At 45.3% G+C, this 26133-nt stretch overlaps 1 protein-coding gene across 6 annotated transcripts in view; it reads right to left on the bottom strand.

The window, feature by feature from the left end:
- Window positions 1–26133, bottom strand: part of nktr (natural killer cell triggering receptor) — a 306045-nt gene that overhangs the window by 179481 nt on the left and 100431 nt on the right. For 5 of the 6 annotated variants that reach the window (XM_072508090.1, XM_072508092.1, XM_072508093.1 and 2 more), the window contains exon 2: window positions 8195–8279. In XM_072508090.1, coding sequence (XP_072364191.1) covers window positions 8195–8252 — 58 coding nt within the window. In that variant the 5' untranslated portion in view covers window positions 8253–8279. Of the gene's footprint in view, window positions 1–8194; window positions 8280–12740; window positions 12965–26133 lie in introns of those variants that run through there. The other variant, XM_072508091.1, reaches the window with a different exon arrangement.

Raw genomic sequence — 26133 nt, 5'->3', positions numbered from 1 at the left:
GAATTCGTACAGTGCACCAGCTCGGTGGACACACCCAATCATGTTGAAAATGTAGCTCTTCAAACTCTTAATATTGCATTGTTATCCGGTTTTCATTGATGGAAATCATAAATAAACTGCTAGCCTAGTCTTCCTGGTCTACTTTCACGACTCAATCTACCTCAATTAGCATTTTGAGCTGTTAAAATATTAATAAATGCTAAAATATCGCATATCCAAAACATTTCACTGCTGTACAACTTTTCCCCAAAATGATTCACTGCTTTACAACAAAGGCAAATAAAATTTTAAACCTCCGACAGGTTTCGGAATTTTCAAATTCCTGAAATTTGTAAAATTCATAGACCACAAATTAGGTCAGATGAACAAAAGCACCAATGGCAGCCCAGCAAATATCAATATGTAAAATAGTTCCTGCACAAGTTGATTATGCTTATGTTTAATGTATATTTATAAAACTCTTGCATCTAATTTTGTGAGAAACTATGTTGAATCGCACAGCAAGGCAGCTTCCACCTGCAGGGAACCTCATTAGTTAAATGCGAAAATGGTGTGCTCTCAAATTTCCTTGCCACATGCTGCCTTTAAAAGAAAAAAATATACTGTAACAAGACCCACGGACATGAAATAAGACCACCTTTGATCTACCATTTTAGGAATGGTTTACATACAGAATTTAATCTTGTTAGGACTCAATTGGGGTTTTGTGTCGTTACTGCAAAGTTCATTAAAATGTCATTATCGTAATTTGTCTGTTCCCTCCTCCCCTCTGCAGGGGCCCACTGATGCTTTTATTGGATAATTCCATCTTCATTAGAAATGAGAGGTCCTTTGTCAGCTTCCAATTTTAGTTTTGTTGCTCATCTGAGTTTTTAAAAGACAATGGAAAGGAATCTTTCAGTCTCTCATCAAGCAGGCGCAATTTTATATTAATTCGGTATATTGGAAGTGATCTCTTGAAATTGCAATAAACATACATACGAATTAGGCGGAGTAGGCCACTTGGCCCCGCTCCATCATTCCATGGGATCATGTTTTGTGGGGGCGGCAGGGTGGCACAGTGGTAAGCACTGTTTCCTCACTGTCAGGGATCCAGAGCCCAGGGCCCAGATTCAATTCTGGAAGCCTGGGTTTTGGAGCTGGAGCGGTGGCTGGGGTCACTGTGGAGCATCCATGAGGCGGAGAGCGTCATGGATAGCACGTATAGATGGGTGGTCACACTGCAGGCTGAGACTCCACAGGCAGGAAGGGAATGGGTGACCACCAGGTAGAGCAAGAGAGCTAGGCAGGAATCACCTGCGACCATTCCCTGCAAAACAGATAGACTGCCTTGGATACTATTGAGCGGAATGAGCTCTCAGGGGAAAACAGCAACAGACAAATTTGTTGCACTACAGTTGGTTCTGCTGCAGAGGGGAGGAGTAAAAAATGTGAGAATGCAATAGTTAACATAGAATTTACAGTGCTGGAGACCATTCAGTCCATTGAGTCTGCATTGGCCCTACTTAAGCCCACACCTCCACCCGATCCAACCTTTTCGACACGAAGGGCAATTTAGCATGGCCAATCCACCTAACCTACACATTCTTGAACTGTGGGAGGAAACCCCACAGAATTATAGAATTTACAGTGCAGAAGGAGGCCATTCAGTTCATCGAGTCTGCAACAGCCCTCGGAAAGAGCACCCAACTTAAGCCCCACGCCTCCGCCCTATCCCCTTTATCCCCGTAACCCAGTAACCCTACCTCACCTTTTTGGACACGAAGGGCAATTTAGCATGGCCAATCCACCTAATCTGCACATCTTTGGACTGTGGGAGGAAACCGGAGCACCCGGAGGAAACCCACGCACACACGGGGAGAATGTGCAGACTCCGCACAGACAGTGACCCAAGTCGGGAATCGAACCTGGGACCCTGGAGCTGTGAAGCAATTGTGCTAACCACCATGCTGCCGATCAAATCAGTGGTTGTATTTTCCTCTTTGTCAGATAATGGTAAGAGATTTGCACTTAAGTTTTCAAAGTAACTCTCCTGCTATTCAGGCAAGTGCAAATGTGATTTTAAAAAATATTCCAAGTTGCAAACAGATGAAAATATTTATTTCTTTCCCATCCTCACACGACTTCAATGCCATGCAACGTTTTCTAACAGAAAGAATGAGCGTGCAGGCCATTTCCCAGCTCCAAAAAACCTTTGCTTAGTCCAGTCCCCAATAGCAACCCAGCGATAATTCACTAACCTGTCAATTTTCCTTTGACTGATTGAGAACTTACTGGAATTTATAAGCAAGAATCTTATTGCAGAACTAACTACAAATTTGGCTCCTTGCCATGGAAACAAGTGCTTTCACTGAGGTTGTAAAATTCTATCGACGAACTGCAGCTCTTTGCCAAATTCAAAATGGGACTATGTCAGCATATTTTGGAGAATCATTGACTCTCTTTCACATATGCAGGATCTGAAGTTAATGTACTTCCAGTGATTGCTAATTGAATTATTTTCATTTGAATTGGGGAACTGCATTAGCTTTAAGGTATGACTCATTGGAACTGATTTTGTAATATTCAAACTGATCAGAATTGAACTAAATTATAAGTTAGCAACTCAAAATGTTTCTTTATACTGTCACAAATGGATTCCACTCGGTGCTGCAAGACTCCAGCCAACGAGAGGAAGGAACATAGTATTAGTGGAATTTCAAACACGTTCACTTGACTGTACGAAATGTCTATGTTTTACCAAGGTTAAACAGTTTGGCACAGGTTGAAAGAATTTTGGGGAACACATTACACAGCATACAGCATGATGCCAATCCATATTTAATTTTGGAGACATCACCTTTCTTCAATTGTAACTCGCTTGTATTAGTTAATCATATGGAACTGTACTAATGTGCTTATATATCAAGATAATTTTAAAGTGCTTGATCTCAGGATAAGCGATGTTCGAAGGGCTGTATTTATTGCCCACTGCTAGCTGCCTTGCTGTTCAGTAACGCAAAAGTTCCCACTTTATAACGAACAATAGCAAACTTTTCAGATGAGGTTCGACACAACCCGAGGGCAGTATGGTGGCACAGTGATTAGTACTGCTGCATCACAGCTCCAGGGTCCCAGGTTCGATTCCAGTCTTGGGTGACTGTCTGTGTGGAGTTTGCACTCCCCCCAGTGTCTGCATGGGTTTCCTCCCACAGTCCAAAGTGCAGGTTGCGTGGACTGCCCACACAAAATTGTCCCTTAGTGTCCAAAAGGTTACGTGAGGTTACTGGGATAGGGTGGCATGGGCTTAGTAGGGTGCTCTTTCCAAGGGCCCGTTCAGACTTGATGGGCCGAAGGGCCTCCTTCTGCACTGTAGGGATTCTATGGAATCAAGAAGAAACTCAGATGGGCTGGAGTAAAATAGGCGACCAATGAAATTATGCACCTCTCCCTCTTCAGACTGATCAAGAATCCAATGTTGCCCAATTCCCAAGCCTGTTAAGGTGCCACTGACCTTTTCACTAGGCGCTGGCTCAACTTCCTGGCAATGAATGCAAGCTCATTTCTCCTGATCTGATTAGCAGATGTAGGTGCAATGCGGTATCATTTTATGTAAAGCAGCATGTAACATGTGTTGGTACATTCAGTGATAGTAACAAACATCCAGCAGTGGTTTCCATGAACCGATACAAGCATACTGCAATGCTGAGTTATGGTGAAGATGCCACTGGAATGACACAAAGGACTGACCTCACAAACAACCCAAGCAGCACCACTAATAATAAGAAACAGGTTGGGAGCGTGCATGCGCTGGGCTGCTCCATACCTTGCCTCAGGCTCACATTTGGACAATGAATTTCCTTTTCTTCCCTATCTTAGTCCCCGACCTTGCCTTTGGAAAAGCAGCTGATCAGAGGTTCTCTATTATGTTTACTCTCTCATTAAGGAACATCCTTGAAAGTAATCATTCCTTTAAGTTACAGTTAAGGGCATTTTCCTTTCCAATCACTGATCTGCTCCTTAGAGCTGTCGAAATGAGCAGATCTAGAAAAACTAGGTGGAAGCTCCACTTCAATCTTTCTAAAGCGTCTCAACGTAATCACATCTAGTCATCAATGTCAGATTTGCTCCATATTCTTCCAGTATCTCTTGCTCTCCTGTACAGGATAGGAAAAAAAAACCTGTATTGGAACAGAGATTCTCACATCCAATTTCTGCTTTTCAGCCTTTATATTTGTTATTTTGTTTTATCAATATTAATATGATGAATGTTCTTCATAACTTTTCACTCTAGCTCCAGGTCTTCCCTACAAGCCTACACTGATGAAATCAAAAAGAAATCTTATTCGTTGCTAAGACTTTCAAACTATTGAACTTGTTACTTTATTCAGCATTCCTGTAATGATCAAGTCCTTAAAAATTAATTTTTGGTGCCATCCAGTAATTCTTGATTTGGCTTCATTTTTTATCTTCCGCATCCTGGTGGATTCCTGGACTGTTTGCCTCAGTATTTCTCATTCGAATGTCTGGACACAGGGGCAGCACGATGGTGCAGTGGTTAGCTCTGCTGCCTTACGGCGCCGAGGACCCGGGTTCAACCACGGTCCCAGGTCACTGTCCATGTGGAGTTTGCACATTCTCCCAGTGTTTACGTGGATCTCACCCCCGCAACCCAAAGATGCGCAGGGTAGGTGAATTGGCCACGCTAAAATTGCCCTTTAAAAAAAATGTTTGGACAAATGTCCGTTGTTGCTATAACAGACACTCGGTACATATATTTACCAGATACAGAAAGAAGCCTTGCTGGAAACTCCACATACAGTCAAAATAGTCCATGGAAGTTGGATCTGAGGTTTTGACTCCAGAAGCATTAGTTAAGTTTAATGGTAGCTGTCAACGAGTTACAATAACATCCTGCAACATGAACTTTGACCTAACTGGATGTGAATGTCACGGTTTGCTAATTTATAACCTTTTTATGGATTGATTATAGACACAAATTATTAGTTCCTCTTGCCTAAAATTTATATTTTTACAGCCATGTTTCACTAGTCTTTTGGGGAGGAGCTGAAACACTGTCCATAACACTGATGGATGTTTGAAGTTTCATATTAATTGTTCACTTTGTGCCAACTCAATTTCTTCATGCCGAAAAATATTTGAATAATTTATAACCTATCTCGATAGCTACAAACTTTTGTTGATTTCTGAAGAATGTCACCTTCAAACCAAGTTAGAGGGAAACATCAACCACAAAACAGCTTTACATTTTTCCTCCAGAAAGTGGCCAATGACAACACTGACAACGGGGAATAGTTATTGAATCTGGCAACATGAGAGCGCTGAACATACACAGATTGCTGTGGAACTCCAGTTTTAATGCCTCGTGTCTCCAATCGTATTGATTTATCTCCCCTACTGTCTGAAATAAGTTCTCTCAATTATGCCTTTACGCAGCCCTCATTATTTTTCAAAGGGAGTGGGGAGGCGATTAAAGTTCTTTGCAACAGTTTGATTTTTACAAAGTGAAAATGTGGATGGGATGAGGCAACCCTGTTAGATAAGCAAGCCATAACAATGACAAGAAAACGTAAAAGAAAAGACCAAATGGGAATAAAGGTCTCTTTGTTCAAAGTAATTCCCCATTTTATATATAACAAAATGGTAGATATGACATTTTAAGATGTCGTTGTCAAAAAAAATAATCAATTTTATTACCCCCGTAAAGATCTTTGACTTCTTGCCAGGATCCTCTGATGTAAATGATGGGAAATATCCCAGAATGACTGCATAAGAAACATGGAGTAGGTGAGGTACTGGGGGAAGAGATGAGAGAGACAGGCAGATTGAAGCTTCAGGATTTTGAAATCAGGATACCGGCTGGGGCTGCAAATTCCAAACTTGTAGCTACATTTGCTCAGAAGCTGGTTCAAGCTCACAGCTCCAATGCTTTTTTTGGCAGCAGCCCTGGGGTGATGCCTTGATGAACCCAGCAGGGAGGGATGATTCACTCCCAAGCCTCGGGGTTGAGCAAATTCACATTTTTACAAAAATGTTCGGGAAAAAAGTTGGTCATCTTTCTGCACGTAAAATGAAGGGATACTTTGAACAAAAATACTCACCTAAAATTTCCTTCCCATTTAACCTAAAAATGGCAGTGATAAATTGGATCATATAAAATTTTAAATCACAATGGAACAAATTGTCAATATGATTCACTAAACACAGAATGAAACTCAACAGATTTATAACAGCAACAGCTTGCATTAACATCACACCTTTAACGTGATAAAACGTCTCAAGGCACTTCACAGGAGCATTACCAAATAAAATTTGACACTGAGCTATGTAAGGAGATGTTAAAGATTCCAGTTCAGAAGGAGGAAAGTGTAAAATGTAGCACCGGTGAGAATGTTTTTTCTTACACAAGCCCAGTATCGGACTATAAATAATACCAAACTAAATGTATCAGCACTGAGATCCACAATCACTTAACAGGTAAAGAAATGGCTCTGACCAGTGCAATCTTCAGCAACAGTAACCACAAGGTCCTAGTTTCAAACTTCAGTCTGAGTTAGTTGATCCATGTCAGGGCATTACAATGGTTGGGGGTCAGTTAGCTCAGCGGCTGGACGGCAGGTTCGTGATGCGGAGTGATGCCAACAGTCCGGGTTCAATTCCCATACCGGCTGAGGTTATCCATGAAGGAACAGCGTTCACAACCTTGCCCCTCAGGTTAAATGATCACCAGTCAGCTCTCAAAAGGGGAGAGCAGCTTATGATTCTCTGGGACTGTGTGGTGACATTTACATTACAATGGTTATGATTTGGAATGGAACTCCCATGACTCACTAGCAATTTTGCAAGAGAAAGAGAAAGACAAGTACTTTTGGGGGGGGGGGGGGGGGGGGGGAGAAATCGGTAGGCACCAAGGGAAAGATACACTAACTGGGTGGCTCGTTCAAAATGCTGGCACAGACACATTGGGCCAAATGGCCTCCTTCTATGCTGAATGATTTTATGAACTAGCCTCAGATTTCTGTAGCCAGGTGGTAAAGGTGTCAAAGGGAAGAATACTTCCCTACTCACTGGAAAGCAAGTGCTGGATAAAGACAAATCATGACCTGCCTTAACGGTACCCCATGGAATTGACTGTTGACAGCTATTGGACTCACTCAATAAATGGCCATTTGGACAAGGTGGAGTGGAGCTTTCGAGCGAGCACGGAGCTGTAACCATGCTGCGTGGGGGGGGGGGGGGGGGAAGTGCAGTATGGGGAAAAACTAATGCACTAATAGTCATTCAGACTATCCAATGTCAACCATCCACATTCCAACATTTAACATTCACATGGAGACTGATGCCTGTGCTCCCCATAAATAGAAGGCAAATTTCATTCTGTAGCTTTTTCACAACAATATCTGGAGTAAGGATTAATTTTCTGAAACAAGCAAACGTCTGACTCCGGCCTTGTCCAATAAATGCTCATAAATCAGTGCAAGATTCAGCATCACAATTCTGCTCTTCTTTCGACACCGCGGGGAGCATCTGGATAATTAAGTCATTGGATGAAAAAGTGATCCAGGACTGGAAAAATCAGTCTTGTACCTTCAGTCACAGAACAGAAACCAAAGCAGCTCAGTTTTGAATTGCTGCAGTTTTTGATGAAAGATAGAGAAGGCCAGTTCAGTTTAGCCCTTTCCTTGCACATCAGTTACATCTGCGTTCACCTGAAGTGCAGCTGCAAGTTTGTGACGGTGCCGAGAGCTGACAGCTCCAGATTCAGTCATCATATGATAACCACCAGGATCCACATCCTGCCCCATTACTCAATAATGGAATGTTAAAGGTAACTACCAAACTCTAAAGCAGACAAGAATACAAGGGGTTAATTATTGTGCACAAGACTGTCAAAGTTAATGTGAATCATTTAACAAAATCTAAACACGCTTTGATCTATTCAATAGTCTTTGGGGGTGCAGAGATGGGCTTGAAAAAATACCCTTAAGGCAGCATAAATGCAGTTTTTAATTCACATGCTCAGGCAGAGAGAGTACCAACATTTCATATTTATAAAGCAGTTTACAACACAGTTGAATCATAACAAGAAACGCAAGGATCATTCAGAGCTTTTTTTTTAAAATTACATCAAAAATAATGCTATATTCGTGAAAATAAAACTACTGACAATAAATGAGGAACAAAAGAGTCTTACCTGGAGCCCTGTTTATTTCCACATCAAAGTAGCATTGCGGGCGGTTCTTCACCCCCATCACGATATACACTACCACGGTGTACACCTAGGTCAGAACAAAGAGGAGCAGGTTGACAAGATTTCTGTATTGAGCCCGTCTGAAACTCAAAAGCTGCTTTGCGATAGAATCAGGCCTCCTCTTGAAGTCCTGCAAGCATCTATCCTCTCCCACTGCTCCCGTTCCCTACCACCTTTTTACTGAACCTGTTCTGATGCAAGGAAAGGCAGCACATCGCGTCTTGCGTTAGCTCATGCCTGGCAGCGTGTGAATGACCTCAAAGCATGGGGGAGAGGTGGGGGAGGAGTGAAAACACAACTCTGCGAGAGCTTGATGAATTTCAAATATATATATATAAATGCAACCTCATCTGTTTCAATAGCATGCCTACCAGCCTATTAAAAAGTCACGTCAAGATTATCACTATTCTCCAATTAAGCAGGCTAGTAGCGAAGAAGCACTAATTGAAGAAACTAAACCAGCAAAGTTGCACCATTTATCATGAACCCACCTAAATATGTACAGTTAATACAATTAAATATGTGCTGTTATGGAAAACAAAATGAACATTTATAATTTTAAATAAATCACAGCTATTAAATCTTGACTGCAGCTATGGAATTTGCACAAAAATTAAATTAGGTTTGAAAGATAAAATTAAACCTAACTGAATATTAGAGTCAGAAGGTTAAATACAAGCCAAACACAAAACAATGCTCTGCTCCCTCTGGATGTTATTCACCTACAGTTTTTATAAGTTTTTTTTCCATATTTCTGGTTGCCATTAAAATCATCTTCCTAAGAGATATAAAAATTCCTTTTGCTAGCAGACTGAGCTGCACCGAACTTCAGAGTTAACAAGTTATTTTTATACCATACCTGGGACCATGGGAGAACCAATTCCCACTCGCCGCAACCTGCTTTTGTACTGATAGTGGGAAGGCTCCCTCTGTATCTTATGTGCTGCAAACTTGGAAATCAAGTTCTCAACAAAAAAGAAGGATTTTGAATTTTTGCTACATGGAAGGACTGTTCATGACTGGGCACCACTACCCCAGATAATGGACTGTAAAGAAAGCAGTGCTTGTTTGCTACATCTCTGATCTGGATCTTTGAAGCCCAGAGACAGTTACGGCCCCTATTTTCCCTGTCCAGGTGTATTTCCACCACCGATAGCAATTTTAAAAAAGTATTTCATGGGTGTAGGTGTCACTGACAAGGCCAGCATTTGTTTCCCACCTTGGCTCGGCAATTTCTGAGGGCATTTAAGAGTCAACCACATTGCTGTGGGTCTGGAGTTGCCAGCCAAACCAGGCAAGAAGGACTGGTTTCCTTCCCTAAAGGGCATTGGTGAACGAGGTGGGTTTTTATGACAAATTGATGGTACTTTCACATTCACCATTACGCACACTAGCTTTAAATTCCAGAACTATTAATTAATTCCGGCTCCTTGTGTGGAGTCTTCCCGTTCTCCGTGGGCTTCCTCCGGGTGCTCCAGTTTCCTCCCACAGTCCAAAGATTAGGTGGATTCACCATGCTAAATTACCCTTTACTGTCCAGGGATGTGCAGATTAGGTTCTGGGTTACAGGGTGGACCAGGGAGTGTAAATGGGTCGAGTGCTCATTCGAAGGGTCGGTGCAGACTCGATGGGCCGAATAGCCTCCTTCTGCACTGCAGGGATTTGAATCCATGTCCCCAGAGCATTAGCCTGGGCCTCTGGATTACTAATCCAGCAACATTACCACTACGCCACCATCTCCCCCTGCATGACAGTATTCTAAAAATAACAATCATGTCGTACCAGGGGTAACAAACCTACGAAAGCACATCAACGTGGATGACTCTAGACTTGTACTAGACTACTGAAATGTGCCCAGTGTTCCTGCACCATGGTGAAGCTGCCAGAATCCTAAATTCATCTTTTATTTAAAAACACGAATTCAAGATTAATTAGTGAATCAATGAAACACTGCATTTCGGATTGTTTAAAAATCTTGTTTGTGACTTGAAAGATTCTGAGTATACACATTTCCCACACCACTGCTGAGCTGTAGGATGGGCCACAATTCTACGCTGAACCATACTTGGGAGCTATATAACTGGACAACAGCCCAGCCTAACAAAGCCCATTAGGTTTGCTTCCTGTAACACCATCCCTCCACAGACAGTGGTGTGATATAAATGGGGGGGGGGGGGGGGGGGGGGGGGGGGGCGGCAAAAAAGAGGTATACAGTCAGAAACTGAGTAACATTATCAGCATGGTGTAAACACACTATGCCCAGCAAAATGATGGCTTTGAAGACCAAGCAAGATGTGGATTACCGAGTCTGAGATCTGATTAAAGTCACCTGATTAGGGACCATTAATATGAGATAGTCGCTGATATATGTAACAGGAAATTCAGGAGAAACTTCTTTCCCCAGACAGTGGAACTTGCTAACAAAGCTGCAGTTCAGGCTGATGACACCATGCATTTAAGAGGAAGTGAGACAAACATGTGGGAGAGAGGGATAGAACAGTACACTGATGGGATGAGATGAAGTATTGCAGGAGGAAGCTCATATGGGCCATTAGTGCTAAATGGATTGAATGGCCTGTTTATGTGCTGTACATTTGATACCATTCCACAATGCTAAAAAAGGTTTGAGGGAACCGGCCTTCTAGTTTTACATTCCACAGAACTCAAGACCTGCAGAATATAATTGTGCCTGAAATAGGATCAGTGGCAAACAGGTTACTCTCGAGACAGGACCAAGTTTGAAAAGATGTAGAAACCAAGAGAACCGTTCCTTTACCACACGATTTTAACCGTCTCCCACCTTTACTGACCAAAAATAACAGAAGCAAAACTGACGCGGGAAGGTCTGAATCCTGTAGTTCAGGGATGATGTAATCAAAGTATTTAAAATGATAAAAAGGATTTTTCAGATACATGTATGGAAACTTTCCTCTGTGTTGGAGTTCATGAAGTCTTAAAATTAGAACTCAGCCATTTAAGAGCAAAATAATGAAGCACTTTTTCATGCAATGGACAGTGGCTGCAGTTGATGATTTTTTGAGAGTTATAAGAAATATGAAGTTGAGGTACAGATCAGCCAGGAATTAATAATGGCAAAATTGATTTGTGCTCTCCAAGACAAACTCTGCTCGATGGAGAACTGTGGAAGCTATTATCAGACAGCTATTATTGTCTAAATTGATCTACTTACAGGCCAATGGGAGCTAGTTTGTTTTAAAATACTACTGCTTTAAAGGCACACAAACAATTAAAGAGTTCAACTACAAATGATTAAAACATAACAAAAACAGAAAATGGTGGAAAAGCTCAGCAGGTCTGGCAGCATCTGTGGATCAAATTCCATCCCACAGACTCGACCACAAACATCCGACAGCAGGTGGGACCAGAAACTTAAAGATTCCTTGACCGCATTGAATTTTTCTGCTTCCCCATGGGGTATTCAGCAGATACTGTAAGGTATTGGCAGAAGGGTAAAATTTCCTCACCTGGCCGATTATTTATGAGATAGCGTACAAAAAAAACCAAATACCAAAGTAACTTCTTTACACCAGTGAGTGAGACAAAGTTCCCTTAAATCCAAGCTAATTATAGTTTGGAGAGCTTAATGTGTCCAATTTTACTAGATTTGCACACATGTAAACAGGAACTAGCTGCGGGGAGGAACTAACAATCCAGTGGCAATTCAGGCACCTGTTACTGCAATCATTCATTGACCCCAGGCTGATTTGGTTTCATATATTTGAACAAATATTGAACAGAGAAAAAGTACTAAACAAAGAAAGACACCCCAGCTGACTGAAGTTTGCAAATATGTACCCTTCCTGGTGCACAATATTTCCCAATAAAGACACTGCTCAAATCCAGAATCAAGAACACAAACATAGGACATCTGGATTCTAATTTTCACTGCAAAAGTGCAGACTTGTGCGAGTTAACAGTCTGTCTGTCGGCTTTCAACATTTACCTTGGGATACAGCTTCTCTTGGCATGTTAAAAAGCAGCTAAACAAAAAGATTGAAACGCCTCAATAATTTTTCTCGTGTTCATTTCTTTAAGAAGAAAGCAAGCAAGATTTGGGGGAAATAATCCTAAAAGAAAGCCCAGGCAAACAAAAAAAAAATCTTTTTTTTTTTTTAAAAACTTGTGGCGATAAAACCACCTCTCCCCCAAAAGGGAGACAGAATTTAGATCAGTTAGACTGCAACTCTGAACAAAAATCATCAGCTAAAATCCCACCTCGCTAGATTTCTATTTGGAAATTTAGACTTCCTCTGCAAACTAAGTCAAGTTCATCATGATTTCTGCAGTCTGTGATGCACAGATGTTACATGTGAAGTGAGAGCACTGCAGAAATAAAACAAACTTTCTATTTTAGTCCCAAAATTAATCTCTGCAACTCTGGCCAAAGTATTTTGCCTGGATGAGCATGGATTGAAAAAAGAAACTGGAGGCCAGAGGAATAATAACCCCCAAAAAAACAAAAACTTACTTGACTTAAAGTGTCACTGAACCCTTTAAAATGAATGAACGTAACATGCAGTTTTCCAGTGACTAGGGTCCAGATGGCACTGACTATTTAACAAGGTACCATCGATATTGTGCCCTCAAACATGCACAATTGACCCGGGCATCACAGTGGGCTCATAAGGTTAATCTTCATCTGCCTCACAGTCCTCAGCGGGCTCTGCCTTCGATCTTTATCCTCTTCTTGGGCTTCACGGGTAGCTCTGGAGCCAGCGTTGATCCACTTCGCTCTTTCCAGTGCAACGGCACAGTGAGTGGTTTGAGGGAAAAGTCAAGCATTTATAAGAACTGTTACTGGCAGGTGACCAGTCGCTTAGTGAACTGAAGATCCTCCCCTTGACAACATGACAACACACTGGGCACTTGGGTAATAACCAATGAGGAGATATGTCCGTATCAGTGGGTTAGATGAAGCCGATATTTGTTACAGCATTTACATCATGTACAACATATGTGCAGCAGATTTGGGGGGGGGGGGAGGAAAGAGAGAGAGAGAGAGAGAGAGAGAGAGAGAGAGGTGTATTGTGCAAAATTGACAAAATGGTTTCACAAACGTTGGAGCATTGCTTTCAATTTTACCATCAAATTAATACCATTCAACATTGCTTTGCATGGATTTGAACAAAAAGTTGCCATGCTCCATAAGTGCTGTCACCAAACTACAGTAGTCAAATTTGAAGTTTAAAATGTTTCCATATGGTTACAGATTTAAAATTGTAATCTTTACTTCGCTGTTCAGAAGGTGTCAAAATGCACACACTGTGCTGCCAGCTTTTGGCCAGCTGCTTTATTCAACGTAAAATTGCATCACACAGCAAGTTGACTGATGATAAACCAAACTCACTGAACACAACAGGTAGTATATGTCAACACCATGGAGTCAAAAACAGAAAATCATACAATTGCACGGGCATCCTGCGAGACAGAGAGGGAGGGGGAAATGGGCCAGCGGCCCACCGGTGGGGGGGGGGGGGGGCACGCAGGGAAGGGGAAAAGGGGGAGAGATGTGCAGCAAAAGGGAGGTAGGGAGAGAGAGAGAGCTGGGGCAAAAGGGGGGGGGGGAAGAGAGAGCTGGGGCAAAAGGGGGGGGGAAGAGAGAGCTGGGGCAAAAGGGGGGAGAGAGAGCTGGGGCAAAAGGGGGGAGAGAGAGCTGGGGCAAAAGGGGGGAGAGAGAGCTGGGGCAAAAGGGGGAGAGAGATGGGGCAAAAGGGGGAGAGAGATGGGGCAAAAGGGGGAGAGAGATGGGGCAAAAGGGGGAGAGAGATGGGGCAAAAGGGGGAGAGAGATGGGGCAAAAGGGGGAGAGAGATGGGGCAAAAGGGGGAGAGAGATGGGGCAAAAAGGGGAGAGATGGGGCAAAAAGGGGAGAGATGGGGCAAAAAGGGGAGAGATGGGGCAAAAGGGGGAGAGATGGGGCAAAAGGGGGAGAGATGGGGCAAAAGGGGGAGAGATGGGGCAAAAGGGGGAGAGATGGGGCAAAAGGGGGAGAGATGGGGCAAAAGGGGGAGAGATGGGGCAAAAGGGGGAGAGATGGGGCAAAAGGGGGAGAGATGGGGCAAAAGGGGGAGAGATGGGGCAAAAGGGGGAGAGATGGGGCAAAAGGGGGAGAGATGGGGCAAAAGGGGGAGAGATGGGGCAAAAGGGGGAGAGATGGGGCAAAAGGGGGAGAGATGGGGCAAAAGGGGGAGAGATGGGGCAAAAGGGGGAGAGATGGGGCAAAAGGGGGAGAGATGGGGCAAAAGGGGGAGAGATGGGGCAAAAGGGGGAGAGATGGGGCAAAAGGGGGAGAGATGGGGCAAAAGGGGGAGAGATGGGGCAAAAGGGGGAGAGATGGGGCAAAAGGGGGAGAGATGGGGCAAAAGGGGGAGAGATGGGGCAAAAGGGGGAGAGATGGGGCAAAAGGGGGAGAGATGGGGCAAAAGGGGGAGAGATGGGGCAAAAGGGGGAGAGATGGGGCAAAAGGGGGAGAGATGGGGCAAAAGGGGGAGAGATGGGGCAAAAGGGGGAGAGATGGGGCAAAAGGGGGAGAGATGGGGCAAAAGGGGGAGAGATGGGGCAAAAGGGGGAGAGATGGGGCAAAAGGGGGAGAGATGGGGCAAAAGGGGGAGAGATGGGGCAAAAGGGGGAGAGATGGGGCAAAAGGGGGAGAGATGGGGCAAAAGGGGGAGAGATGGGGCAAAAGGGGGAGAGATGGGGCAAAAGGGGGAGAGATGGGGCAAAAGGGGGAGAGATGGGGCAAAAGGGGGAGAGATGGGGCAAAAGGGGGAGAGATGGGGCAAAAGGGGGAGAGATGGGGCAAAAGGGGGAGAGATGGGGCAAAAGGGGGAGAGATGGGGCAAAAGGGGGAGAGATGGGGCAAAAGGGGGAGAGATGGGGCAAAAGGGGGAGAGATGGGGCAAAAGGGGGAGAGATGGGGCAAAAGGGGGAGAGATGGGGCAAAAGGGGGAGAGATGGGGCAAAAGGGGGAGAGATGGGGCAAAAGGGGGAGAGATGGGGCAAAAGGGGGAGAGATGGGGCAAAAGGGGGAGAGATGGGGCAAAAGGGGGAGAGATGGGGCAAAAGGGGGAGAGATGGGGCAAAAGGGGGAGAGATGGGGCAAAAGGGGGAGAGATGGGGCAAAAGGGGGAGAGATTATCATAGATTATCATAGAATTTACAGTGCCGAAGGAGGCCATTCAGCCCATCGAGTCTGCACAGGCTCTTGGAAAGAGCACACCACTCAAGGTTAACACCGCCACCCTATCCCCATTACCCAGTAACTCCACCCAACTCTAAGGGCAAAAGGGGGAGAGATGGGGCAAAAGGGGGAGAGATGGGCAAAAGGGGGAGAGGTGGGGCAAAAGGGGGCGAGGTGGGGCAAAAGGGGGCGAGGTGGGGCAAAAGGGGGCGAGGTGGGGCAAAAGGGGGCGAGGTGGGGCAAAAGGGGGCGAGGTGGGGCAAAAGGGGGCGAGGTGGGGCAAAAGGGGGCGAGGTGGGGCAAAAGGGGGCGAGGTGGGGCAAAAGGGGGCGAGGTGGGGCAAAAGGGGGCGAGGTGGGGCAAAAGGGGGCGAGGTGGGGCAAAAGGGGGCGAGGTGGGGCAAAAGGGGGCGAGGTGGGGCAAAAGGGGGAGAGGTGGGGCAAAAGGGGGAGAGCTGGGGCAAACGGGGGAGAGATGGGGCAAAAGGGGGAGAGATGGGGCAAAAGGGGGAGAGATGGGGCAAAAGGGGGAGAGATGGGGCAAAAGGGGGAGAGATGGGGCAAAAGGGGGAGAGATGGGGCAAAAGGGGGAGAGATGGGGCAAAAGGGGGAGAGATGGGGCAAAAGGGGGAGAGATGGGGCAAAAGGGGGAGAGATGGGGCAAAAGGGGGAGAGATGGGGCAAAAGGGGGAGAGATGGGGCAAAAGGGGGAGAGATGGGGCAAAAGGGGGAGAGATGGGGCAAAAGGGGGAGAGATGGGGCAAAAGGGGGAGAGAGATGGGGCAAAAGGGGGAGAGAGATGGGGCAAAAGGGGGAGAGAGATGGGGCAAAAGGGGGAGAGAGATGGGGCAAAAGGGGGAGAGAGATGGGGCAAAAGGGGGAGAGAGATGGGGCAAAAGGGGGAGAGAGATGGGGCAAAAGGGGGAGAGAGATGGGGCAAAAGGGGGAGAGAGATGGGGCAAAAAGGGGAGAGAGATGGGGCAAAAAGGGGAGAGAGATGGGGCAAAAAGGGGAGAGAGATGGGGCAAAAAGGGCGAGAGATGGGGCAAAAGGGGGAGAGATGGGGCAAAAGGGGGAGAGATGGGGCAAAAGGGGGAGAGATGGGGCAAAAGGGGGAGAGATGGGGCAAAAGGGGGAGAGATGGGGCAAAAGGGGGAGAGATGGGGCAAAAGGGGGAGAGATGGGGCAAAAGGGGGAGAGATGGGGCAAAAGGGGGAGAGATGGGGCAAAAGGGGGAGAGATGGGGCAAAAGGGGGAGAGATGGGGCAAAAGGGGGAGAGATGGGGCTAAAGGGGGAGAGATGGGGCAAAAGGGGGAGAGATGGGGCAAAAGGGGGAGAGATGGGGCAAAAGGGGGAGAGATGGGGCAAAAGGGGGAGAGATGGGGCAAAAGGGGGAGAGATGGGGCAAAAGGGGGAGAGATGGGGCAAAAGGGGGAGAGATGGGGCAAAAGGGGGAGAGATGGGGCAAAAGGGGGAGAGATGGGGCAAAAGGGGGAGAGATGGGGCAAAAGGGGGAGAGATGGGGCAAAAGGGGGAGAGATGGGGCAAAAGGGGGAGAGATGGGGCAAAAGGGGGAGAGATGGGGCAAAAGGGGGAGAGATGGGGCAAAAGGGGGAGAGATGGGGCAAAAGGGGGAGAGATGGGGCAAAAGGGGGAGAGATGGGGCAAAAGGGGGAGAGATGGGGCAAAAGGGGGAGAGATGGGGCAAAAGGGGGAGAGATGGGGCAAAAGGGGGAGAGATGGGGCAAAAAGGGGGGGGGAAGAGAAATGGGGCAAAAGGGGGAGAGAGATGGGGCAAAAGGGGGAGATAGATGGGGCAAAAGGGGGGAGAGAGATGGAGCAAAAAGGGAGAGAGATGGAGCAAAAAGGGAGAGAGATGGAGCAAAAAGGGAGAGAGATGGAGCAAAAAGGGAGAGAGATGGAGCAAAAAGGGAGAGAGATGGAGCAAAAAGGGAGAGAGATGGAGCAAAAAGGGAGAGAGATGGAGCAAAAAGGGAGAGAGATGGAGCAAAAAGGGAGAGAGATGGAGCAAAAAGGGAGAGAGATGGAGCAAAAAGGGAGAGAGATGGAGCAAAAAGGGAGAGAGATGGAGCAAAAAGGGAGAGAGATGGAGGAAAAAGGGAGAGAGATGGAGCAAAAAGGGGGTGGGGAGAGAGAGATGGGGCAAAAGGGGGGTGGGGAGAGAGAGATGGGGCAAAAGGGGGGTGGGGAGAGAGAGATGGGGCAAAGAGAGATGGGGTAAAAGGGGGTGAGAGATATGGGGCTGAAGGGGGAGAGAAAGATGGAGTTGGGAAGATAACTAATTCTCTCTCCCAAGATGTTGTCAGACTTACTGAGCTTTTCCAGCATTTTCATTTTTTAATGCCTCGGGATGTTTTAGTAGATTAAAAGCACTATGTAAATGCAAACGATCACGCTGGGAAATGGCGATAGAGAATCATCTATTATATTTCATTCAACAGCAACTTCCAAATCTGCGATCTCTACAACCTAGGACATGGGCAGCAGGTACATATAAACCCCAGCACCCGCAAGTCACTCACCATTCTGACTTGGAAATAAGAACACCATTTCTTCACTGTCACTGGGTCAAAATCCTGGAACTCTGTCCCTAACAGCACTTAGAGCGTACCTTTACTCTCGCAATGATTCAAGGCAGCAGCTCACCATCATCTTCTCAAAGGCAATTAGGGATGGGCAATAAATGCTGATGTCGCCAGTGACGCCCACATCCCGTGAACAATTAAAACAAAATGAACTGAGCTGACAGTTAAATGATTATTTCTGTAGTTGCGTTTTCCATTCTATGCTGGATGCTGTTGCAACAAGGGTTAGAGAAATTACATTAACTTCAGCTTCGATGTTAAAAAACACTACATGCTTGCTCACAAGAATCTTTTTTTCTCCTAGTCTTAGGATCCAACATTTCTGACTGCATCAGATCCTCTACATCCTATGGTCCAGTCCCTCTCTACATCCAATAATTTAATCTCGCACTACTTTTTAAAATAATCTCTGGTTCAAATTCTACAGTTTCTGGGCAATAATCTTCAATAAGTTTAAAATATATATTTATTAAAAAACTTCAGACCTCCATCCTTTCCAGAAATATCGGACTAGTGCAGTGTTTGCCCTTTCATCGTCTTCCAATGCGGAACTCAAAATGACCAGGATAAATTCCCCAGTTAAAAATGGCCACTCTATAAGCAAAGATGCAGCATGGGGCAAGATTAAAACTTGGCCAAGTAGCTTAAAGGAGTTAGGCATCTCTTTTCTACTAAAATCACACCATACCGCCACCAAGAACACAACAATTTCTTTCCGAGAAACTTAACAGCAACCTTTGTTCCTGTGAAAGTCACCAAGACAACTGACATCCTTGAAACACACTACAGCTTCTGCATATATAGCATATATGTGGAGATCATGAGTAGCTCCATCAAACCAGCAGACAAAGGAGGGGCCACTGTCATACTGAACAGAACGGACTACCGCAAAGAAGTATACCGACAACTGAATAACCAAGAACACTACAGACAGTTACCCGCAGATCCGACCAAGGAACACATCCGCCAATTTAACAGACTGATCAAGACCTTGGATCCAGATCTTCAGAGCGCCCTACGTGCTGTCATCCCACGTACTCCCCGCATTGGAGATCTCTACTGCCTCCCGAAAATACTTAAGGCCAACACACCAGGCCGCCCTATCGTTTCAGGCAGTGGGACCTTGTGTGAGAACCTCTCTGGTTGTGTGAGAACCTCTCTGGCTACATCGAGAGCATCTCGAAACCCATCGTACCCTTCTGTCGCGACACGGCGGACTTCCTACAGAAACTCAGCACCCATGGACCAGTTGAATCAGGAACATTCCTCGTCACAATGGACGTCTCGGCACTCTACACCAGCATCCCCCATGACGACGGCATTGCTGCAACAGCCTCAGTACTCAACACCGACAACTGCCAATCTCCAGACGCAATTCTGCAACTCATCCGCTTCATTCTGGATCACAACGTCTTCACCTTCGACAACAAGTTCTTCATTCAGACGCACGGAACAGCCATGGGGACCAAATCCGCACCCCAATACGCCAACATCTTCATGCACAAGTCTGAACAGGACCTACTCACTGCACAGGACCTTCAACCGACGTTATACACTGATGACATTTTTTTCCTTTGACCCACGGCGAAGAATCACTGAAACGACTACACAATGACATTAATAAGTTCCATCCAACCATCAGACTCGCCATGGACTACTCTCCAAAATCAGTTGCATTCTTGGACACACTCGTCTCCATCCAGGACGGTCACCTCAGCACTTCGCTTTACCGCAAACCCACGGATAACCTCACGATGCTCCACTTCTCCAGCTTCCACCCTAAACACATTAAAGAAGCCATCCCCTATGGACAAGCTCTCCGTATACACAGGATCTGCTCAGACGAGGAGGAGCGTAACAGACATCTACAGACGTTGAAAGATGCCCTCATACGAACAGGATATGGCGCTCGACTCATCGATCGACAGTTCCAACGCGCCACAGCGAAAAACCGCACCGACCTCCTCAGAAGACAAACATGGGACACAACAGACAGAATACCCTTCGTCGTCCAGTAATTCCCCGGAGCGGAGAAACTACGACATCTTCTTCACAGCCTTCAACAAGTCATCGATGAAGATGAACATCTTGCCAAGGTCATCCCCACACCCCCACTACTTGCCTTCAAACAACCGCGCAACCTCAAACAAACCATTGTTTGCAGCAAACTACCCAGCGTTCAGAACAGTGACCACGACACCACACAACCCTGCCATGTCAATCTCTGCAAGACGTGCCAGATCATCGACATGGATACCACCATTAAACGTGAGAACACCACCCCCCAGGTACGTGGTCCATACTCGTGCGACTCGGCCAACGTTGTCTACCTTATACGCTGCAGGAAAGGATGTCCCGAAGCATGGTACATTGGCGAGACCATGCAGACGCTGCGACAACGAATGAACGGACATCGCGCGACAATCACCAGGCAAGAATGTTCCCTTCCAGTCGGGGAACACTTCAGCAGTCAAGGGCATTCAGCCTCTGATCTCCGGGTAAGTGTTCTCCAAGGCGGCCTTCAGGACGCGCGACAACGCAGAATCGCCGAGCAGAAACCTACAGCCAAGTTCCGCACACGAGTGCGGCCTCAACCGGGACCTGGGATTCATGTCGCATTACATTCATCCCCCACCATCTGGTCTGCGAAATCCTACCAACTGTCCTGGCTTGACACAATTCACACCTCTTTAACCTGGGGTTACCCCATCTCTGGATCTGTAAAGATTTAATCACCTGCTAATGCTCGTAATCCAAGCATTGCCTGGCATCTATGAATCTGTCTATATATATGTTTCTGGAACATACCTCTTCATTCACCTGAGGAAGGAGCAGCGCTCCGAACGCTAGTGACATCGAAACAAACCTGTTGGACTTTAACCTGGTGTTGTAAGACTTCGTACTGTGCTCACCCCAGTCCAACGCCGGCATCTCCACATCATGTCTTCCTCAGAAGGCAGTGGAAGCAGAGTTTTCACATATTTTGAAGGCAGTGGTGGATCTTCACACATCTTCTCTACCGAGCAGTACTCCACCCGATGCCTGTGTTTATGTATTTACATTGTGTATTTTATGTTTGCCATATTATGCATCTTCTTTTCATGTACGGAATGATCTGTCTGAGCTGCACTCAGAACAATACTTTTCACTGTACCTCGATACACGTGACAATAAACCAATCCAATCCAAGATAGTTTCTTAATAAACAAGGAGGTGAAACGGTTATCAGGAGTAGGCGAGAGGTTACAATCAGGTCGGACATGATCTTATTGAATGGCCGAGCAGGCTCGAGGGGCCGAGTGGACACTCCTACTCCTAATTCTTGAGTTTGTTTGTCCCCAAGACCCTTGCCTCAACTCCACCTTCTTCACAATACCCATATCACTCAATTCTCTTAGTACCCCAAAATCCCTGGCCTCTGACTTGAATGCCGGAGCATCCACAGCTTTGTAGATGAATAAAAACCTCCCAGGTTCACCACTTTTTCGAATGAAAGGTTTCTATGCACCACAGTCCGCAACGGTCAACCCTTTATTCTGAAATTGTGATGCCTGGTTCAAGTCTCCCCAGCCAAGCGAAGCATCCTTTGAGAATCTAACCTCAAGTCCCTTAAGAGTTTTATGTTTCAATGAGATTACCTATCACTCTTAAATTCTAGACAATATAGGTCTTGTCTACACAATTTGTAATACAGAAATCCCAGACTCCTTTCCACAGGACCAAATAGACAACCAAGAACTAGACAAATCTATTGCCAAGCAGTGTATGATGTATGAAAGCTACAGTGTCCTTAAGGCAGGCAAGATGCTGAAAATGCTGCTGGCGGAACCAATAAGGTTTCTTAGATAACTGATTCGACAACTGCTATCTTCAGAGATAAAATGCAACTTCAGGCAACCAGCTAAACCCAGCCAGCGTTCCACTCAATTTCATGCTTGAAAATTATATTCCCAATGCCGTCAGGGATGTTTCTATAATTTCTGCCCGCTCTCGGGCACCGCCAGTTCAAATGCAGAATGCACCGCTTGTCAGAGAAATCAAGACCAAACTGTTGTCCCAGTAATTAGAGACCATAAACAAAATTACAAAAATGCTGGAAACATTCAATGGGTCAGGGAGCAGCGAAAAGGACAGACATTTCTGGCCCAGACTATTTTATCTGTTCACATTTGAAATGTTAACTTGTCTGTTCTCTCAAGAGATACCATTTGAGCATGATTCTCAACCCCACACCCAAAGATGTACAGGGTAGGCCACGCTAAATTGCCCCTTAATGTGAAAAAATAAAAAACAATTAAAAAATTATACCTTCTGACCAATTGAGTGTTTGGAAGGGTGTTGGAAGAGATGAGCAGAAATGGAAAGCTCAGCTGACCGAGAAGAGGGGCCCCAGAGGAAACAGATGCTAGCGAATCGTGCATCTTCTCACCCCGCTGCCTTCCTCAGCAGCAAGCACAGCACAGACTACCAAGCTAGAGTGAGACTCCTGAGCCATACCAGTCGATGCTCAACACCAGGGTGAATACCAACGTATTATGACATGTGAGGCACCCACCTCACCTTTCCACAATTCAATTTTAGGTTTTCAGCATAGAATCACATACCAATGGAGGCCATTCGATCCATCAGGTCTCTGCTGGCTCTCTGAAATTATCCAGTAGCTCATTCCCCTAACTCTTGCTCCAGGAGTTCTGCAAGTTTTTTTTTTTTTTTTTAAAGGAGTTCCCTACATCCACTGCGTTTTTGCATTTGTTTCAGTTACATTCATTTAGCAACTTCTGCATTGCTGTGCATGGCGTGACCAAAAAGCATGGCCTTCCAACTGCTTTCCCCGACAACCAAAACACATCAAACAGAAATGTGCTGAAGTTTTAAAACTGGATGTTCTCCGCATGGATGGCATTTCTGGTCAACGTCCACACTGGGCCTTTAACTGTGAAAATTAAATCATGGGGAATGTTTTGTTCAATGTTTCTTACAGAATGGTCTATGCTTTCTTAGGCTCAACAGTAAAGCCAATAAGCTGTTTTGCTAAACTTAGTGTCATGAAAATTTAACCAAAATGAAAACTGTCCAATTACTGCACCTTCTTTATCGGGGTGAGGCGGGGTGGGTTAGATTGGTGTTATGGTCACAGCCATGGCCACTTTTTAAAAAAAGTACACTTTCAGATTATTTTCAAAAGGCTTTAAAAAAAAGTAAGCAATATTCCTGCTGAATATATCTCTCAATCATGAACAGCAGTCAGCTGCAGTAAGAAATACATTTGCCACATAGTACATTTCTCTGGTCAATTTCCCAGCTAGTAATTACATGTGAGAATGACATAAATTACTGTTCTGTTAATGCACACAGCAGTTTTATGCTGAAAAGGGTCAGAATGACCAGCAGTATACCATACACTAATGTACCCTGCCCATTTTGCTTGGCTAAACGACAAATTCAGCTTCGTAGAACAAAACAAAATGAATACAACCCCTATTAATTTTCAGTGAAAGTTCTATCTCATTTCAATGAATTTTTCACATGGAGACACTCAAGAGGCAACATATGGATGCGGGAGATTTGTACTTATGCAGTTCCTTTTACAATCACATGATGTCCCGAAGCAGTTTACAGTAGTTAAGTTCTTTTGAAATGTAATCAAGTTGAAATTAAGGAATTGTGGTAGCCACATTCTGCACAACAAGGTCTCACAAACAGAAATAAGGTAATGATCACATCATGTTTTAGGGATGTTGGTTGAACGCTAAATATTGGCAAAGGCTTGCCTGCGAATAGGGCCATTTTCTGTTCAGCTGCAAGGGAAGATGGGCCTTAATTTAATGTCTCATCCACAAGGCAGCAACACCCTCATACATCACTGCTTCCTTTGCACTGCATTGACATGTCAGTCAGATTGGGATTGTAACTCGCAATCCAATGCAGCGGCAAGATATTATCCACAGAGGCCAGGCTGCAAGGGCGGCACAACATATATAATCTGCTGCTGTTTCACCAGAATCCAAAACTAATAACCTCTCTCAGTCACCAGTATAAGGAGGGGGTAGAAGATACCAGTAAAGATTCCTACTCCTGACTGCTGTCCAGAGTCTACTGCTGCTATGCGCTAGTACGGAGGCCTGGTGAGGACAGAATTGGCTAAGCTGTGACATCTTCCGGGGTCGACCAGTCTATCCAGATTCACTCTCTGGGCTCATATTAAGAACCAGTGGTTGAGCGACGTAATGAGTGGAGAAGTGCCAGCGAATTTACAACCCAGTGATAGCTCCCTCAGGAGAAAAAGGAAACCAGATGCTGCGCTACCCATTTATCTTCTGTATTTCTCAAGAAGTTGATATAGAACATAGACACTGTGGAATTACTGAAGGCCTTCAGGGAGAAAACTGGCATTTACTCATAACTCTTTGTGGCTAGATTCTTGGGTCAAACCAGTACTTAATGTCTGGTGGGCATCTGGCAAGTCTCAACATGATACAGTAGTTATGATATTTAACAAAATTAAAATTAGTGTTAAAAGCTAGTTGGTCTGCACCCGTCCAATAATAGTAGGTCCAATTTTTAGAAAATCCACTTGGTTCTTTGTTGAATCTTATACAGTGAGTAGTTTGTGCACCCAGCATCCAACAGCTGTTCCAGGTTGAGCCCAGCTCTTGGGTAGCCCAGTTTTACCTTTACACTTAAAAGCTGCATGGATTTAGGTAGGCCTAGTCCTTACTGCAGTTAACTTTCTGCCTGTGTGCAAAATTTATAGATCTCTATTAATAAACATCTATGCCAATAATGCATTTTTTGTAGAAGTTGAAGCTTCGATATTAACCCAGCCCACAATATGCAGGGGGTTAAAGATTGAGGTGTGCAACCTCACCCTGCAGTTGTGGCCTGTATAGTGCAGGGTCTCGAGGGGTAGGGGTGCCCCGCAGAGGAGGGGTGGAGCACTTTATTAACATATTTAAACGTGGCTCCCACAATATGATGGGGAGCCCAATTTTAAATGTAAACAGTCAACCTCCCCACTACCAATAGGAGCTTTCACTTCACCATCCCTCAGGCCCTGCTGCATGCCATAATTGCTACATTTTTAACGGAATATTTACTCCACAGCTACATTAAAAGGATCATAGAATTTACATTGCAGAGGGAGGCCATTCGGCCCATTGAGTCTACAATGGCTCTTGGAAAGAGCACCCTACTTAAGCCCACACCTCCATACCATCTCCGCAACCTAGTAACCCCACCTAACCTTTTTGGTCACTAAAGGCAATTTAGCATGGCCAATCCGCCTAACCTGCACATCTTTGGCCAATGGGAGGAAACCGGAGCACTCGGAGGAAACCGACACGGGGAGGACGTGCAGGCTCCACACAGACAATGACCCAAGCCGGGAATCGAACCTGGGACCCTGGAGCTGTGAAGCAATTGTGCTAACCACTGTGCGACCCACAGAATGTAACACTGACATAAGTTAAGTAGCTCCGTAACTAGGAAAGGTGTCTTAAAGGATTATTTTGTACACCGAATAGGAATATTTTTATTGATATTATTAAAATAAATTGCATTTGCAGGATCCTCGTTTCAGAACTATACAATGCTTCCTTCCATTGTCAGCGAACTGGAGCAATGAAACACAAGCATTTAAATCCTTTTTTTTGATGTAAAAATATGGCCCTAGTGCCTGCATAAAGATCCAGATGAGGATCCTGTTAAGAACAGGATGTGCAGTCATGTTCCCTGAAACGTGTGGCTCAACATCCTACCACTGGAACGGATTTTCCATTAGCTATCTGATTTTTCACAAAGAAACAGTCAAAAATTAAAGTGGAGGTGATGAATGTTTTGGCAATTGGGAGGTCCGAGGAGGATAAAATCAGCAGGAAGAACGGGAACTTACTGTGCTGAGCTTGGAGAGATGTCAGCACATGTTGGGTTTCAATCTACGCAGTTCACTGATCCCCATTTCACATGCCACAATGTGATCCCAAATCTTTACCTACAGTATTGAGAGTTAGGGTGGCACGGTGGCTGTGTTAGAGTTTGCACATTCTCCCTGTGTCTGTGTGGGTCTCCACAACCCAA

This window comes from Scyliorhinus torazame, chromosome 6 (genome assembly GCF_047496885.1).
Source record: "Scyliorhinus torazame isolate Kashiwa2021f chromosome 6, sScyTor2.1, whole genome shotgun sequence".
NCBI lineage: Eukaryota > Metazoa > Chordata > Chondrichthyes > Carcharhiniformes > Scyliorhinidae > Scyliorhinus > Scyliorhinus torazame.
Note: the sequence above shows the minus strand (reverse complement) of the source record. Positions and strands in the feature narration are given on the sequence as shown.